Raw genomic sequence first — 17,866 nt, 5'->3', positions numbered from 1 at the left:
TACTAAGCATAGTGCATGTGATTCCATAGCTTTGCATTGCAAAGTTATAGTGCTCTCATCCTCCTCCAGTTCCCTGATCCGTTTTCATAGTTTTATTTCTCGTAGCCTTTTTGTCACTTACGTTATTTGGTTACTTTCACAATGCCTGACTCTGACATTGGTTCTACCTCCCCCTCCCTTCCTGGTGCTTTTGTCCCAATCACGTTCCCCCCATCCTTTTCGGGTGATGGCACCGCTGATTTTCGCCAGTGGTGTCGACGCTTGGAAGTAGCAATTGATGCCTTTCCCAATTCAGATAATATTGATATGGCAAAAATGTTAGGGTCCCGTCTACAGGGCGCTGCATTCGCAGTTTGGGATGCTTTCCCTGCAGCAACCAAACAAGACTTCAAGAAGGCCAAAGAGCAACTTGAGAGAATTTTCTCAAAACAAGATGAAATTACCTCTTTCCGTAGAATGCTAAATGGCCGCCCCAGACAACCAAATGAACCCCTAGAAGTTTTTTTGTCGGAATTAAACCGCCTGACAACTCTAGCCTTCCCCAAATTAGATACTGCCGCCCGTGAGGATGAAATTTTTCGGAGATTTGTGGCTGGCCTCAGCCCGGACATGCAGGCGAAATGCCACGAGCATGGAGCCCGCAACACCGACGAAGCGCTGAGCATAGCTCAACGCATTGAGCGTGCCTCGGAATCACTAAAATTTTCCTCTCCTTTCTCTTCACAACCCAACCAAAACCATGTTGCTGCTACTGCAACTGCTCCTTGCGATCCCCTTGACAAAATTTTACAACGAATCGACTCTCTTCAATTGTCAGTCCATGCCCTACAATCACAATATGACTCATTTCAGAATGCTCAGAGCGACGCATCTCGTTCCCGTCCTCGTTATCGTCCTGATTACACCCGGTCTCATTCTCGTGATCGTTACCGCTCCCCTTCTGTCCATGACCGTCATGATAGGTTCTATGGTGATACATATCATCGCCAGTCATACCCCCGACCTCGATCACCGACTCCTGATCGACGACATTATTCCCCTATGCCGCCCTCCCGCGGGCGAAGCCCAAGCCCATACCCCACTCGTCGTCATAGCAACAATTATACTGCCGATCCCTATTCGCGTGATTACCCTGCGTCGCCGCGCGATTCTCCCCGCTACAGTTATAGCTCGCGTTACTCAGACGATAGACGTCATGACGATAGACGTCGTGACGATGTACAGTCGCGTTACTCAGAAGATAGACGTCGAGACGATGTCCAGTATCGTCATCGATCTCAAAGCCCTTCCTCCCGATCAATGCCTAGTGCAATGCGCCGCAATTCTCCTGCCCGCGTATCATTTCAGAACCAGGGAAACTAAAACAAGCTGAGAGCACGGGTCACCTGTCAGCATCCTCCACTGAGACCCAACCCCGCCCTTCCCCTCCTCCCTCCATTTCATCCCGTCTATTGATATCCATTGGTTCAACTGCAATACATGCTCTGATCGATACTGGTGCTACGGTGTCACTCATTGGTGAGCAACTTTGCTTCTCTCTCCCCTCACTCTCCTCCCGACCATATCTATCATTGCCTACTCCTATCAAAGCTGTTTCAGGTGATGTCTTAGATACATTAGGCTCTATTTTGGTTGACTTTTCTTCTCACTCGGCTCAGTTTTCACACCATTTTCAGGTTGCACGTGGAATTCATCCTCAAGTCATTTTGGGATGGGATTTCCTATGTGCCCATCAAGCTTGCTTAGACTTGAATCAAGGCTCTATTTCACTGTCATCTATTTCCCTCCCTCTCGTAGAACCTGCCCTTACTGTTCCACTAGTTGTGTCCGCAGTCGTCGATGTCGAAGTTGTTATCCCTCCTTGGAGTGAAACAGTCCTCCCCATCTCCCTTGGCGAGACTTTTGTCAATTCCTCATCAAACATTGATGGTGTGCTTGAACCTACTAATGAGTTGCCTGTTGTTGTTGCATGTACTCTCTCCTCAGTAGTTGATGGTGCAATCCCAGTTCGTGTAGCAAATCCGACATCATCGTCGATCACGTTGTACCCTGGGATGCCGCTAGGTGAATTCCACCCCCTCCTCGGCCGATCTGGAGAACAATATTGTGCTTCGAATGTCACTCAACCTATCCCCTCTACTAACTCTCACACCTCTCCCTCATTTGATCTCTCTTCAACATCATTGACTTCTGATGAATGTGCTCAGGTTACTGCTCTGCTCAATGAATATGCAGATGTTTTCAGCCAGTCTGCTGATGATTATGGTCGCACTGATCTTGTTCAACATGTCATCCCTACTGACACCGCTCCTCCCATTCGACAACGTGCATACCGGACTTCTCCCAACATTCGCCAAGAAATCAAACAGCAATGTGATCGCCTGCTTGAGGCTGGAGTTATTGAACCTAGTTCTAGCCCTTGGAGCTCACCTGTTGTTATGGTGAAGAAAAAGTCTGGTTCATATCGGTTCTGTGTTGACTATCGCAAGTTGAATAGAGTTACATGTCCTGATTCCCATCCTCTCCCCAGAATTGATGACACGCTTGATGCACTTGCTGGAAATGTCTATTTCAGTACGATAGACTTGTCCAGTGGGTACTGGCAAGTTGCTATGGACCCGGATGACAAACCAAAAACTGCTTTCACTACAGGTACTGATTTGTATCAATTCACTGTGATGCCTATGGGACTTCGAAACGCCCCATCTACCTTTCAACGACTCATGCAATTAGTTTTGCGTGGTTTGCACTGGGATTCTGTGCTGGTCTATCTTGATGACATAATCATATTTGGCCGCACATTTGATGAGAAGCTTGGTCGATTGCGTGCAGTGTTTGATCGTCTTCGATCAGCTGGTCTCAAACTACGTCCCGACAAGTGTACCTTCTTTCAGAAGGAAGTTACATTCCTCGGTCATGTCATTTCTGCTGCTGGTGTCCTCCCTGACCCTACCAACATTGACAAGGTACGTTCATGGCCCATCCCTCGCAATGTCACTGAACTTCGAGCTTTCCTGGGTTTGTGTTCGTATTACCGCCGATTTGTGAAGAACTTTGTGCATGTAGCTCGATCGCTATATGCACTTACAATGAAAGGTGCCTTGTTTGAGTGGTCAGATGAGTGCGGAAAAGCATTTCGCACATTGCGAGACACACTCACTTCACCCCCTATCATGTCATTCCCTGTCTTTTCTGAGCCATTCACACTGCATACTGACGCATCAAACTTTGCTGTAGGTGCAGTATTGACGCAACGCCTCAATGGCAAGGAACATGTAATAGCGTATGCTAGTCGTGCGCTGTCGCACACTGAGCGACGTTGGTCTACCTATGATCGTGAATTGTGGGCAATAGTCTGGTCTGTACGTCATTTCCGCCACTATCTGCTGACTTCCCCATTTACCATCATCACAGATCACAAGCCTCTTGTCGGCCTCAGGCGGCTGCCTGTTGGTCACGACTCTGGCACGGCAACTTCACGACGTAGCCGATGGGCCCTCGAGCTAGAGACGTTCGATTGGGTCATCGAACATCGTGATGGTGCTCGTCATGCCAATGCAGACGCATTGTCTCGTGTACCACCTCCACCTGAACCACCTGAACCCCCTATCATATCTGTCGTGTCCATCCCTCCATCTCATTCAATACCTCCCCTCTCATCACCTCCACCTATCTCATCATCATCATGTTCATGTCACCATTCCTCACCTGTCTCCCCTCCTCCTACCCAAACTGACAATCCTGCTGTCACAATTGACCCCACCCCCAGCCTGCCCTCACAAACGGCAACACCTCCTGGTAATCTTGATACACTATGTGCATCATTGTTGGCTGATGGTCATCGTCTCCATCAAGCACAACAATCTGACCCCGCTTTGAGCAAAGTAATGTCCTGGATTCGATCTGGTTCCATTCCCCCTCGATCTGCCATCCCTAGGTATGAAATTCCCCTGCGTAAATTTCATAGTGAACTTGAACGCTTAGAAATTCATGACGGACTGCTATGTCGCATTCGACGCCTCCCTTCAGGCGCTATGAACAGACAAGTTGTCATTCCACATTCACTCATCCCATTGGTGCTCTCTATCCTCCATGGTGGACCACTATCTGGTCATTTCAGTGCTGATAAAGTCTTACAGAAGGCTGATCAGATGTGTTACTGGCCTGGAATGCGTAGCGACATTGCAGATTTTTGCAACCGCTGCCTCCCATGTCAGGTAAGGCGCAACCCTGTCCCTGCTCACAGAGCCCCCCTCAAACCCATCCCCTCCTCCCGTCCCTTTCAGCGCATTGGTGTTGACATAACTGAGTTACCCCTCACCCCTCGTGCAAATCGATACGTGCTTGTCGTAGTTGACTATTTCACAAAATATGTCAACCTCTACCCTATGCCAAATCAGACAGCGACTTCTGTAGCAGACTGCCTATTCGACAATTTCATTTGTCAACATGGCATTCCGGACTCCATTCATTCCGACCAAGGTCGACAATTTGAGTCGAATCTCATGACTAGGTTGTGTGCAAAACTTGGAATTTCCAAAACACGCACCACCCCCTACCACCCTCAGTCAGATGGTTTAGTCGAAAGACATAACCGCACCCTCAAACTTGAACTTGGTAAACGCCTCTCCTCCGCCCTTACTGACTGGGATCTTGTCCTCAGCCAGCATCAATTTGCGTACAACACTACACCTAATTCCACCACTGGTTTCACCCCCTACTTTCTTGTCCACGGACGTGAAGCTTCCACCCCTCTCTCAGTCTTGACCTCATCTGACCCCGTTGCAACATCACACACACCAGATGATTACGCAACAACCCTCCTCCACCGTTTGCACTCAGCATTTGAGCACGCCGATGCAAAAACCGAACGAGCGCGACACTCACAAAAAGCGCATTATGACAGAACCACACGTTTCATCCCATACGAAGTAGGAGACAAAGTGCTTGTAACTGTTCCAACTCGTGACAAGCTCTCTGCGAAATGGAAAGGCCCCTATCGCATAATGCGGAAAGATAACAATGGCATTCTATACCACTTATCAGATTTGTCTAATCCCAGCTCTCCCCCTAAAGTTCTCCACTACAACCGCCTCAAACCCTATCTTGAACCCACATCACAACCCGCGCCCCCTTTCACTCCCAACCCGCCCTCTCCACCTACATCTGAGGAACAAGTTGTTTTTCACATACCTGTGTTTCCATTTCCTACCTACTCGTCTTCTCAACCAACTGCTGAAGCTCCATCTCCTCCTCCTCCTCCTCCTCCTCTTCCACCTTCCCATGATGCCCATGCCCGGAATCATGACCCTCACATCCACACTCGTAGTGGTAGGTTAATTAAGAGACCTGATTTTTATGGTATTCCCCTTTACTGAGATAATTATACGTGGACAATGACTGTACTACGTTATTAGTTACGATAATAATGATGTAATTCTAATGCTGATGCCTAGTTATACGATATGTTTATCTTCATAGAAATTGATTTTGCCTATATGTTATGTCTCTTTATGCCTGCTGACTTTATGTGATGGTTCATTTTGTCGTAAGTAGCATTTCCTGACTAGGTGAAAGCTGACATCACCACTTTCGAAGTTTTTCATACAACAGGTTAAGTCCTTATTGTATGTTCATAATGTTACATAGCCGACAGTTGGTACGATAACTTTACGTGTACTTGAATTACATTGATATTTTATATGTTTGTTTTGTGTTTTCTGCCATTTTGTTTGCTGTAATCAGTTGATTACATTACCATGTTTGTATTCTATCATGTTTCATATTTTAACTATGTTTCCAGTATCAGTCAGTCAATCATTTTAATCACTTTTACTCAGTTCACAAATTTTGATTACTTTTGTTAAGTTAAGCACGTGTGTTCGAGTATACATTTTTGAGATTATAATTTGTACATTCCCTTGCAATATCTAAAAATAATGTTTGTTTTATTTCCTATATGAAACGAGGACGTTTCTTTTTGAAATGCCGGACGAATGTAAGACCCAAAATTATGTCCTTCTTCCCCACTCCTCACTTCCCACTGTAGATGTCCTTGCAGTGCATTATGACGCAGGACGCACTGGTTTATTTGGAAAGTGGTCAGTCCCCACTGACCCATGCCACCCACCGATTATGAGCCCCTTTGTTTAGACTTCTCCCTAAAACACTTGACCAGCACATTCCTTTGTGCTGACGACCACTACTACAGTTCATTCATAAACTCTCATGACCAAATATGGTATATGAACTTTCCCCTTCCCAAATTTGGATTGCCTTCTAAGAGATATCCTGCATATGTATTAGTTAACAATAATCTCCCCTTTTATTTTATGCAAAGTGTCAATAATAATGTATTCACAAGTTTTAGTATAAATGCCCCTGTAAATCCATACTCTTAGTTCTTGTTCAGCCAAACTTACACTGGTTCGGCCAGGCCTCTTGCCACCCGGCAGAGGGATATCAGCGATACACTCCAGCCCCGATTGGGAGCATACCAGGGAGTGCCAAGTGTTCATATATTGAGATTGTACTTTCACCAAGTTCCTGTATTACTACAAGTAAAGTATACATTCTGGCTGAACTGTACTTTCCTTCGCGTCTCTTCGTCATCATTATCATTGTGTCATCCAGTTGAGACTGTCATCGCACATTCTACTGAACTGTTATACGTTTATAGTAACACTCAGTTACACAAGTGTTACGAGTGGTGACTTTGCATTATTATCACCGTCGTGATCCTGATACTTATACTCCAGTGACACTCGCCTACAAAGTCCACGCTTACCACAATCAATCCAAATGATCTTCCTGCACTTGCCTATTACCAAGGAGATCTGCACCAAAACCTAAGAGCTTTTTTCCCCTAAGAGTGAAACATGGTATGTTTCATGGACAAAACAAACGGGGAATAGTGCAGTACAATGATTAGCAATGTCAAGTTACACAGTTGATACACTGTATATAACACATTCCAGATGGACAACATAGTAACTGACATTAAAACAGCAGTTTAATGATATTCCCATTAGTTATCTGACTTTGTTCTAAATCTATTTTACTCAATTTTCATTCCAATAGTTTCATTCACAATGAGTTTCTTTTGGGGCAACTCCTATACAGTATGTCCAAAAAAAAAAAATACAATCAGATTTTCACATTGTTAACACCCAATATGATTAAACTGTCTAAATGCTACGTCAGGGTCTTAAAATACATAACATCTTAGCTCTATTTTGCAGAAAACCCCATTCAATTTGGTTAAGCGGTCACAGAGAAATGTGGATTGTTGTAAAGCATGTCATGAGTCTGATTCTTCCAAGTTTAGCACTTGGATGCTCTTGTGTGTGAACACAATAGACAGAACTTGGAAGGAAGAGATTCCCGACAAAATTCCTCATTTCTCTTTGACCACTGAAGCAATCGAATTGTTAGTGGATAATGCCTTTTCTACAAAATTCTATGTAATCAAAAGAATCAGGGCTGACTTTCTCTTCTACTGTCAAACTAAGGAATGACATGATGAAAAATTTGTAAAAAGACAAGTTTCTACAAGAGCTAAAAATGAAGCTGGCACATATTTCACAGAAATGCAGAGAATGTGTAAGTGATACTACTTCCAATCCCTCATACTTCATACCTCTAACTTCTCTGTTATGTGTTCATTGTGGACAGTGGTGTGTGTAGTAGAGGGTTTGGAGCAGACCCAGTTTCCTCTCTGAAAATCAAACAACATACAAAACAAAAAATCAGCAAAGAAATGCCTAGAATCAAATGCTGGTCAGATGGCAGAGAAATAGTAGGACATGTATGATATGACATATTGGTTTAATGACATACTTAGCTTCATGTCAGGATCAGTTTGCCTAGTATCTTAAACATTGCCATCCATAAAAAAAAACAATTTCCAGCTACAAATGTATGTGATATTTTCATTAATTATTCATTAAGGATTTTATAACAACAACCCCCCCAAAAAAAAAAAATAATAATGACAACAAAAACAAACATCATCACTTCAATGGCACTCATTCCACTTATACATTTTTCCCCTTCTTTTTACATAAAACATGCTTGATATCTATGCTTGATATCTATGCTTGATATCTAACGTTTGGACAATAAGGTGATATGCTATGAATTGCTGTGAATTAAATGGAAGTATAAAGAATGATATCATTCAATGAAACAAACCATCTTTGGTTGTAAAAACTCACTGAGCAGAGTTCCTTCTCAGCACTGCTCTCCAACTGTCATATATGGCTTTGATTTTTACATAAAATCTACATGACAATAAAAACAATGTACACCAACAGGGCCGGCAGAGCATTTTCAAAGATCACACTTCAAGATCTCTATCTATTTCTTTTTAGTGCCACTTACGTACTTCTGGGTTAAAAAAAGTGGGGGGGGGGGGGGGGGTGGGGCAAAGTGATGACACCTTAATATGTACTCCTTTGTATGGTGCACAAAAAGTGGGGGCCCGAGCCCCCACGCCCCCCGCCCCGTTCCGCCGGCCATGACCAAAAAGTACCAGTATCCTAAATCTTATTCTCACTTTTGTCATTTATCAAATGAGGGACTCTTTACCTCACACTTGTTAAATCTTTATTAAAATTTAGAACTAAAACTTATCTACTAAAATCAAGTTGGATAACTAACTGGTAGCTTTGCTGGTGAGGTGTTGGGTGTGGATACATTGGAAGAAGACCCATCACCAGAAGTGGGCTTTCCATTCCCCTCCAGATCACTCTCATCATCCTCATCACCACTGCCGATGTTGTCATCGCTGGGGACATAGTTGCTATCGTCACTGTCATAACCCCTTGAAACTGGTTTCTTCTTGCTAGGAGTGGTCCTTGTGAGTCCAAAGGTGTGGGAAGTGCTGGGCTGATTTAAAAGCGTATTTGGTTGGTCCATCCGAGAGAGAGTAGATGCCTTGGATTGATCTTCTTTGGTGTCCTGCGTGCTACATCCTCCACTTTGATCGTCTTGTCTGAACAAAGCTGCTTTTTTCTCCACCCTTGGGGCTGGAGCCAAGATGAATTCTTCGGCATCCACTAGAAGATTTTCAGACAGGCAGCTGCTAAGCCACTTGGCTTTGATGATTTGGAAGTGCTTTGGCACCTTGTCTTCCTCATACTTCATGATCCTGCAGAATCGAGGATGGGTCATCTCCTCATCCACAATGACGTGAGTTGTTCCGTCACCGATGGCCATCTGAACCTGAGCACCATGTTTGTTGAGTTGCTTCTTGAACAAATCGGTCCTCGCCTTCCCAAGACCCGCTTGGAGAACAAAGACCTTGATGCCACAGAAGATGCCACTCAAGGAGGCAGAAGTTTTGTCGGACGTTTCCTGCTTTGAAGGCTTGCCAGGGGATGTGTTCGTCTTCCGTTTTTTGTTGGGGGGTAACACACCACTGTCACTTGCACTTGTTTCCTTGTCCTGCTTCATGGCTTGCTGTTGGGTATCCCAATCAACCTGATATTAATCAAAATTGAGAAAATGATCATCATTATATATTCATATCCACTGGTCACTGAAACCACGGAGGTGAACATCACCTCCCTGCTGAAACATTGCTGATGTTACCATATACAACTTGATGTACCAGTGGTACTTGCAGTGCACTGCCAGCTTTATGAATTCATCATAATTTTCAAGTCTATTACTCATCGATCACCTATATTTAGATTGACACCTTTGCGCAATGGCTTTCTTGCGCATAAAATCAAAATTTTGCATGGGACAGAGTGCAATATGCTAGAATTTATATTCGAACCCTAATACAAATCACAAGAAATAAGGAGGGAACAGGTAATTAACCCGAGGAAAAGGGGGACAAAAATTGAAGAAAATCCTCATTATCAGTTAATACACATAACCAATGTTAGCATGTCTTTGCCATTCCCTAGGGCTTTCTAGATTTATGTGCTTTATCAATGGAGAGCAGGTAGTCAGTTTTTGGGGGTTTTTTTAAGTCACTTGTGTTTGTCGCCAAGAATTTCTGTGCATATGGTACCTACGAGTCAGCATTCTGAGCCCAGGATATGAATCTGTGTTATTCTCTGCCTCAGTGAAATGAAATTAGAGGGTGTGTACAGTTCTGGTTGAGGTGAGGATTTAGCTTTAAACATTTTGTGAGATGTTCAGAAACCACTCTATGAGATGTCAAAGAGCAAGCAATTCTAAGGGGTATCAAAAGTTTATTTGATGAAATTCAGTTTTGAAATGGCTGAGATATCCAAAAACAAGGTGAAACAAAGATATCCAAAAACAAGGTGAAACAAAGAGATCCTAATAAAAGATGTGGCCTGTCGCCTTTTACCATTATCGCTTTTTTTGGTATCTCAGCCATTTGAAAACCAATTTTCATCAAATAAACATTGAATCCTTCCTAAAATTACGTGCTCTTTCATATTTCATAAGAGGTTTCTCATTATCTCACTTAGGAATGTTCAAAACATGAATCCCCACCTCAACCAGTACGTGTTAAGGTGAAAGCAGGGCTGCCAACTCTCACGCATTGAGCGTGAGACTCACGCAATTCTACCAATTTTGACTGTCTCACTCTGATAAACGAAATCTCACGCTAAACCCCCAAAATGGAATGTACATGACTACAAAAATAAATCTCTAAATTTTCTGATATTCTGAATATTGATATGCCCAAGCCCAAAATTTCGAGATTTTCCTGCGCAGATGTAAAAGCTTAACCAATAATAATCGTTTCGGTTTGCGCGCAAAGACGAGCTGTTGGATTACGATTGGTTTCTGCCTATACCACGTGAGCGTAGCTTGTACTTTTGGCAAATTACAGTACATGTATGGCTATGACATGTGCTTTACATCACTTTGCATACACTGACTGTGCTGTGTACGTAGTATGTACGACCGCACAGCAGGCCGCCAGACGCTAGTCAGGAGGTCGCTCCGCTCCCTGGCCCTCGCAGTGTCTCACGCCAAACTCTCACTCAAGGTTGGCAGCCCTGTGAAAGTGAGGAGTATTTTCTAAGATACAAGGTAGGTACCTATTTAATCAAAAAGCAGTCTATGAGCAGTAGGTCCAACCATGCATGTATGTGTTTGCACTTTAAAATTATATAGACATCAACATACCCTTCTTTTTTAAGAAAGAGGGTCTTCAGCCCCTGAACATATTTCACTTGTGACCTTTAAACACAAAAACAAATTTGCCTGATAGGAGTGTCACTGTTACAAATGATTCCATCAAAACAAGGTAGAGTCTACCAATAGTAGGGAGAAAACTATTATCAATACTGATTGACTTGGCTTGGAGCCAAAAAACAAATTAGCCAACAAATAAATAAAAATAACAGTAAACAATACTAACATGAATTGGTACGTAAACTCAGTCATGCTGCAGTACCAGTACATGGGCTAAGATGGACTAGAGTATCTACTAGACCGATCTAAGCATTTTGGCCCGAATTCACAAAGGTGGTACAAATGAAACCATGGTTTAAACCATGGACAAAAACCATGGAGCGCCAAGTGTCGCATGGAATATTTCGTTACGAAATCAGTCATTTCGTCGATGAAATGATTTTTTTTTTTTAACGAAATGACAACATTTTGTAACTAAATGGACATTTCGTCCACGAAATGATAATTTCGTTAAATTTCGTTAACGAAACGGTCATTTTGTCGACAAAATGATCAATTTCGTAACGAAATACTCCATGCGACACTTGGCGCTCCGTGGTTTTTGTCCATGGTTTAAACCATGGTTTCATTTGTACCACCTTCGTGAATTCGGGCCTTTATGGACAACTTTAACTATACACAGCCCTGTCGCTGTACACAAGTGCTAGCGCTAGCGCACGGCGTCTGGTCGGGCTAGGACAACTTATGATATGTGACAGTTGTTGAAGAAGCTAGACATGTCAATACTAAATAATGACTTGTTCTGTTTTTGTTTGTGGTTACATAAAACAGATTTACTACATTTTACTAGTTAACATCTATAGAGCTATGGTCATGGAACTATTGCTGTTTTAGTGTTAGCCTGACCAGACTGCTGCACGACAGTGGCTGCGTGTACTGGTGTAGTTATTTTAGTGTAGTACATGTTTGTACCTAACTATACACAGCCCAGTCGCCGCTGTACATACGTAGCGCGACAGGGCTGTACCAACGAAGCTCCAAACACGAAGAGGGTCCAACGATAGCATGCGATCGGATTGAATTTTGATACTTTAGATCATTTTTTTGTCACTTCAAACTCATCTGACGAACAAAATGATAATGAGACTTCATATCTATGCTATGAATATTGAAATTTAGATTTGATAACTTACCTAAAATGATGGTTATATGCAGCATGTGTGAACGGTTCACGAACGGTACATCGTCTTTCACGCCAGGCCATTTCCAATATCCGGGAGGTCACATGATCTGAATGCCCTTTCAAAAGGTCGCGCTGTCGACCGTGCTGCTACACCAACATAACACTCAAGCAGCGCATCGCACGCACGCAAAAGATTTCCGCAGAGATCAAGGCGCCATTTTGAATTCTGCAACGATGAACCCTGACGGTGTTAGGGAATCCGCCAGAAAGTATCATTTTTTGGTTCCACGGACTTATCACGAGGGCTCTCAATGGACTTACGAACCTTCTGTAATACAAGCATGCACTTAAGGTGAGTAACGTTTGGTAACGTGTACATTGTTTATAAAGAACGTATAAATTTTCATAAGTTTTGTAGTTGTGTTGTGGTTCCCCACTTTGTAGGTGCCCGCTCGTTGGTCAGACGCTGTATTCGCGTAGCGTATTAACAGCGTCTGGTCGGGCTAGTTTGTACCCTAAGTTTAATTTGACCATGGAGCTATAGCTCCATGATACCACAGACCCACACTTCAAAGTTCAGATCACGAAAACGAAACACAATGACAGATAGTGGGGCGAGTCGGGCCAGGGTTTAATGACATCATCAAATTGCTATTCGGTCCACTCATTGGGGTCACGGTCAGGCCAGACTGTTGGCGGGATGGCCCGCAGAGTAGAACCATGGAGCTACCGTAGCTCCATGATTTGACTTTTTCTGTCTGGTCATACACTCAGTATTATACTTATAGACTATATGCAAGATTATACGAGAGCAACTTCATTATAACATCACAGACAACATGCATTCTACGTTATTAATACGTTGGGTATTAAACGAAAAAAAAATCAGAGATTAAAATGTCAAGAGACGAAATAAAACAAAAATTTACTCATTTATATATCACAACGAGCTCCATACAGTCCCACATAATATCAAATGTGTTGGAACCTCACGAATTACAGTGTACTGTTAGTGTTATACTGCTTGCATATTTCAAGAGTAGTTTATACTTACATTATATTAACTTCTGAGTCTGAAATAGATTTCAGGTTAAACCTGATCCCCACCTTCACAAAGGAACTGATGCGCAATGAGCCATGTATCGAAAAGAATCTTCAGACAAGCCAGCACATGTTGTATGTTGCGGATTCTTTCGAAGTATCGCACTGGCGTGCTGGCTACTATACTGGTCGTCCGTTGCTTTGTTTTTTTTTTCCGAGTGTTTACACTCCCGTGACCTCAGTTTTGTATCGGGATGACAGCCTGTACCACAACCTAGGGAGCTGTGATACATGAATTCGAGTTATGATTATGTACAGGTGACAGATGCTTAGGCCTCAAATGACTGATTTTGATACAGTGGTCTGAAGGCCTTGCATGTCACAGATAACATTTAGTCACCCTGGCCCTCTGAAATCTTCATTGTTGTTATCCGAGGCACATGCGCGCGTAGCCCCCAATTTGCATAACATATGTAAATTCACTTTAATTGCTTCTTTATTTACAGACGCACAACCCCCCCCCCCCCAAAAAAAAAAAGATTGAAAGGTTGTAATTATGAAAACCATCATAACAAGGTAATGATAATGATTAGGATGGTGAAGCAGATGGTACTCACTGGTAGAAAATTAACCTATATAAAATATACACAAAGCACTCCGAGAGAGCAGACCTCCGCGCCAAGCCGCCATGATTAAAATAGGCTATTACCAACACAAACATAGAGGTATACGGACATCAAATGTATTTGGTGAAAATCCGATCATCAATTATTGAGTTACTAGAAGATACATTGTAATTCAGTTTATTTTATATCCTTTATGACCCCATGACGTCAAATTTTGACGTCAGAGTCGACCCCATGACCCCAAATTAGTGTTTCTTTATAGGCTACTAGTATACTTCATTAGGCCTATGGAGACATCCCGAGGACATATCCTGCAAAGTGGTGAAAATCAGATCTTGAGTTCTTGAGATTTGCCTATCTTGTACACAAACACACAGACAGACAGGAAAACAAACATTTATGGCCTAGGACCTACACGGAACCGAAAACAGATGGTAGGCCTAATAAAAAAAAAATAAAAAAAAATACGATTTTGTAATATTGTGTGATCCTGCTGAATGAAAACGCCTATAGGCCCTATGTGAGATAAAAGAACGTTTCATGAAGGATTTCAAATTTTCGACGTTGTCACAGTGCCATCAGAAACTTCGTTTGCCCCTTAGGCCTATTTACGAGGTGTGAGAACAAGACCAAAACTGTTTTTTTATTAGAACATGCAACTTTGTTGATGTAGTCAAGACGAAGATGAAATATAGGAAGACTCTGAAAATGCCCGTTATAAGTGCGTCATAAAGAAATGTTGCATTTATCATGTTCCTCTCAGAAAACATGCAGAGTGGAATTTATGGAGCACAGCCACCCATCTAACCCTTCGCGTATATGCTCCTAGGTATATTCCTTTCAACCAAAGACAGATTGTGGAAACGGTATACAATGCCTAGAAAGGTGAGTATGAGAGCGCAGAACTCCAGGGTGCATGTATAGGCCTATTATGTGAATGGTATTTTGAGATACAAGCAGTGGTTCTAGGTGGTCCTTAAGTCTGATTTCATATTTACGTCTCTTTTTTTTTTTCTTTTCAAACCTTATGCAAACACATTATCGACACGAACTACACAGACTTACACATACAGTTTGGCATATTATTCAGATACATACACACATGCACAATGTGTCAGAAACAGGAGCACTCTTCAAATGCTCACTTTTATTCTGTTTTCTATATAATTTCTTTACTGAATTGTTTCTTCAAGCTGATTAAAGTTCATTAATAATGATATTCTTCTTCAAATTTGCATTTCTCATGAGATGAGAAAATGCTTATGATTTATTGCATATGACAAAGTGAAGCGCTTTATGCAGTAGCAAATATATCTCTTAAACACTTTTTTTCTTATGGAATTTGGAAAACTGTCAATCCCAGAAAACTGTACTGTACTGTACTGTACTGGTTTACACCATTCGTCAATCACAGCAAACATAGCGAGCAGTACTTCGCTGTCCTTTTCTATACAGGGGCCGCGGAACGTTTTTCAGTGTGTGTGTGTGTGGGGGGGGGGGGGGGAGGCTGCCGGACCGGGGTGTCAAGGTCAAGCCCCCCCCCCCCCCCCCTTCGCGCTTCGCGACCGGGCCCGAGCGAGCGGAGCGAGCGAGAGGGGGAGGGTGTGTGGGAGGGGGATTTCCCCCCTCCCACGGTGAGAACTCTTTGCATTTTTATGTTGTAAATGGTGCAATTGATGCATGTTTTTGAGTGTTTTATCGACTTGAAACGGCCCCACTTGTTTAAGGTAGTAGGATATTTTGATGTGGATTATTATTGAACAATTTGCCTATAAAGTTGTACCATTTCAATAAACTTCTTGTATTAATTCTTACAATTAATTTCATGGATGCTGTCTGTTAAGCAATCAAACGGAAAAGGCATGTATACACGAGGGTGTAGGCCTACATAAGGGATATTTCTCCTCCCACACGAAGGTGATTTTACATTTTCAGACCTGAAATTCAGCAATCTGATGCAAACTTTTGGTGCAATACTAGGAATTTTTTCTAGCTCCCCCCCCCCCCAAAGGAAATAATTACGGCTTTTTTTTTTCAGGGAAGTGTTAATAGCAAAATCACGACATTTAGCTCTTATTCCGCTTTGTACATCATGTGTGTGTATGTACAAAGTCTAATGAGGTAGAGGGGGAGGGTGTGGGAGGGGGATGCCCCCTCCCGCTCGACGGAGCTTTTGCTTTTTTTTAAATTGAAATAAAGCGATCTGAAGCACACTTTTTGTGGGAAACTCGGATATTGTCATTCCCCAAAGCGTATAGTCTATAGAGGGGACTAATCAATGGGAGGGTGGCAAGATACCTCTCCCACATTCGAGGGAGTTTTTTTTATTTTTTTTTTTATTTTTAGAACTGAAATTCAACAATCTGGCGCACATTTTTCTGTTGGAATATCTGAAAATATTTAAATCAGAGAAGTGCAAGTCTGTGGAAGGAGACAAAGCAAGATGATGCGGGAGGGGATAAGCCCTATTCCCCCTCCTACATGAGGGAGATTTTGTATTTTCTGATTGCAGTTGAACGTTTTGGTGCACACAGATTTTTGTGGCATATCTTTGGAAAACTCGTGTAGCCATAGTCTACTTGTATAGTATATGCAGGGGGGGGGGGGCTGCGAACAGGGAGAAAGCATGGGAGAGTGCTATCCCCACTCCTCCCGTACGAGGGAGCTTTTGCCTTTTTAAAGTTGAAATTGAGATATCTCGTATACGCATATTTGATGGAATATTTGGGAAATTATCCAAACAAAAAAAAAAATGATGGGGGAACTGAGAGAGGAAAGGGTTGATCAAAAGGGAATATTCCCCTTGTACATGAGGGAACTATTGATTTTTCATAATGTAAGTGATAAGTCTTGTGCACTCAGAATTATTCAGAATCTTAAGGGGGCGACCGCCCCCATCACCTCCCCCCCCCCCCCCCCTTGCTACGCCGGTGTCAGACGGGAACTTTATGTAAGGGCAGAATCTTTGGAAATTCAAATTTATGGGTGTTGTGATTTTTTTCTCCGATTTTCCTCTTTTTTTCTTCATTTCTTTTCTCTTTTTTGTTGTTGCGTGAACCAAACGTGTGGGGGCTTTTGTCTTTTTAAAGTTGAAATTGAGATATCTCGTTTGTTATACTCATATTTGATGGAATATTTGGGAAATTGTCAAAAAAAAAAATGATCGGGGGAACTGAGAGAGGAAAAGGTTGATTAAAGGGGATATTCCCCTTGTACATGAGAGAACAATTGATTTTTCGGAATGTAAGTGATAAGTCTTGTGCACTCAGAATTATTCAGAATCTTAAGGGGGCGACCGCCCCCATCACCTCCCCCCCCCCCCCCCCCCCCTTTGCTACGCCGGTGCTTAGACGGGAACTTTATGCAAGGGCGGAATCTTTGAAAATTCAAATTCATGGGTGTTGTGATTTCTCCCCCGATGTTTTCCTTTTTTTTTTTCTTTTTTTTTTCACGAACTAAAAGTGTGTGTGTGTGTGTGTGTGGGGGGGGGGGGGGCAGGCTGCAGCCCCCTCAGCCCCCCCCCCCCCCCCCGGTTCCGCGGCCGGTGCTATACATGTATTTTCAGTAGCAGTTGTTTAGTGGGCGGTTGAAAGAAATGTACCATACTTCTTTAAGTGCAAAATGCCACTAAATCCGAAGAAATACGCATTAGCCAATTAATCAGAAAGATGTAACATTCAAGGGCTATACCTATGGCGAACAAATTTACACAAATTTACTGTGCGCTATACCGCTGCAACTCCTGGTTCTAATAATCATGTCTTTTCATTTAGTCTTGAAATATTAGTATTTTTAATTTTTGGAAAATAAAAACAAACCCAAAATAGAACTGGTAGGATTAGTTCCTCACCGTTGATTATTACCGCTAAGTTTCATATGATTTTCA

At 42.7% G+C, this 17,866-nt stretch overlaps 1 protein-coding gene across 3 annotated transcripts in view; it reads right to left on the bottom strand.

The window, feature by feature from the left end:
- LOC140241592 (DNA polymerase lambda-like) overlaps positions 1–13,518 on the bottom strand; it is a 110,922-nt gene extending 97,404 nt beyond the window's left edge. For all 3 annotated transcript variants that reach the window (XM_072321325.1, XM_072321327.1, XM_072321326.1), the window contains exons 1-3: positions 13,421–13,518; positions 8,662–9,483; positions 7,640–7,717 (exon numbers count right to left, since the gene is read on the bottom strand). In XM_072321325.1, the coding sequence (XP_072177426.1) occupies positions 7,640–7,717; positions 8,662–9,456 (873 nt within the window). In that variant the 5' untranslated portion in view covers positions 9,457–9,483; positions 13,421–13,518. The remainder of the gene's footprint in view (positions 1–7,639; positions 7,718–8,661; positions 9,484–13,420) is intronic.
- Positions 13,519–17,866: the final 4,348 nt, after the last annotated feature.

This window comes from Diadema setosum, chromosome 18 (assembly GCF_964275005.1).
Source record: "Diadema setosum chromosome 18, eeDiaSeto1, whole genome shotgun sequence".
Taxonomy (NCBI): Eukaryota; Metazoa; Echinodermata; class Echinoidea; order Diadematoida; family Diadematidae; genus Diadema; species Diadema setosum.
This window is presented reverse-complemented; position numbering and strand designations above follow the sequence as displayed.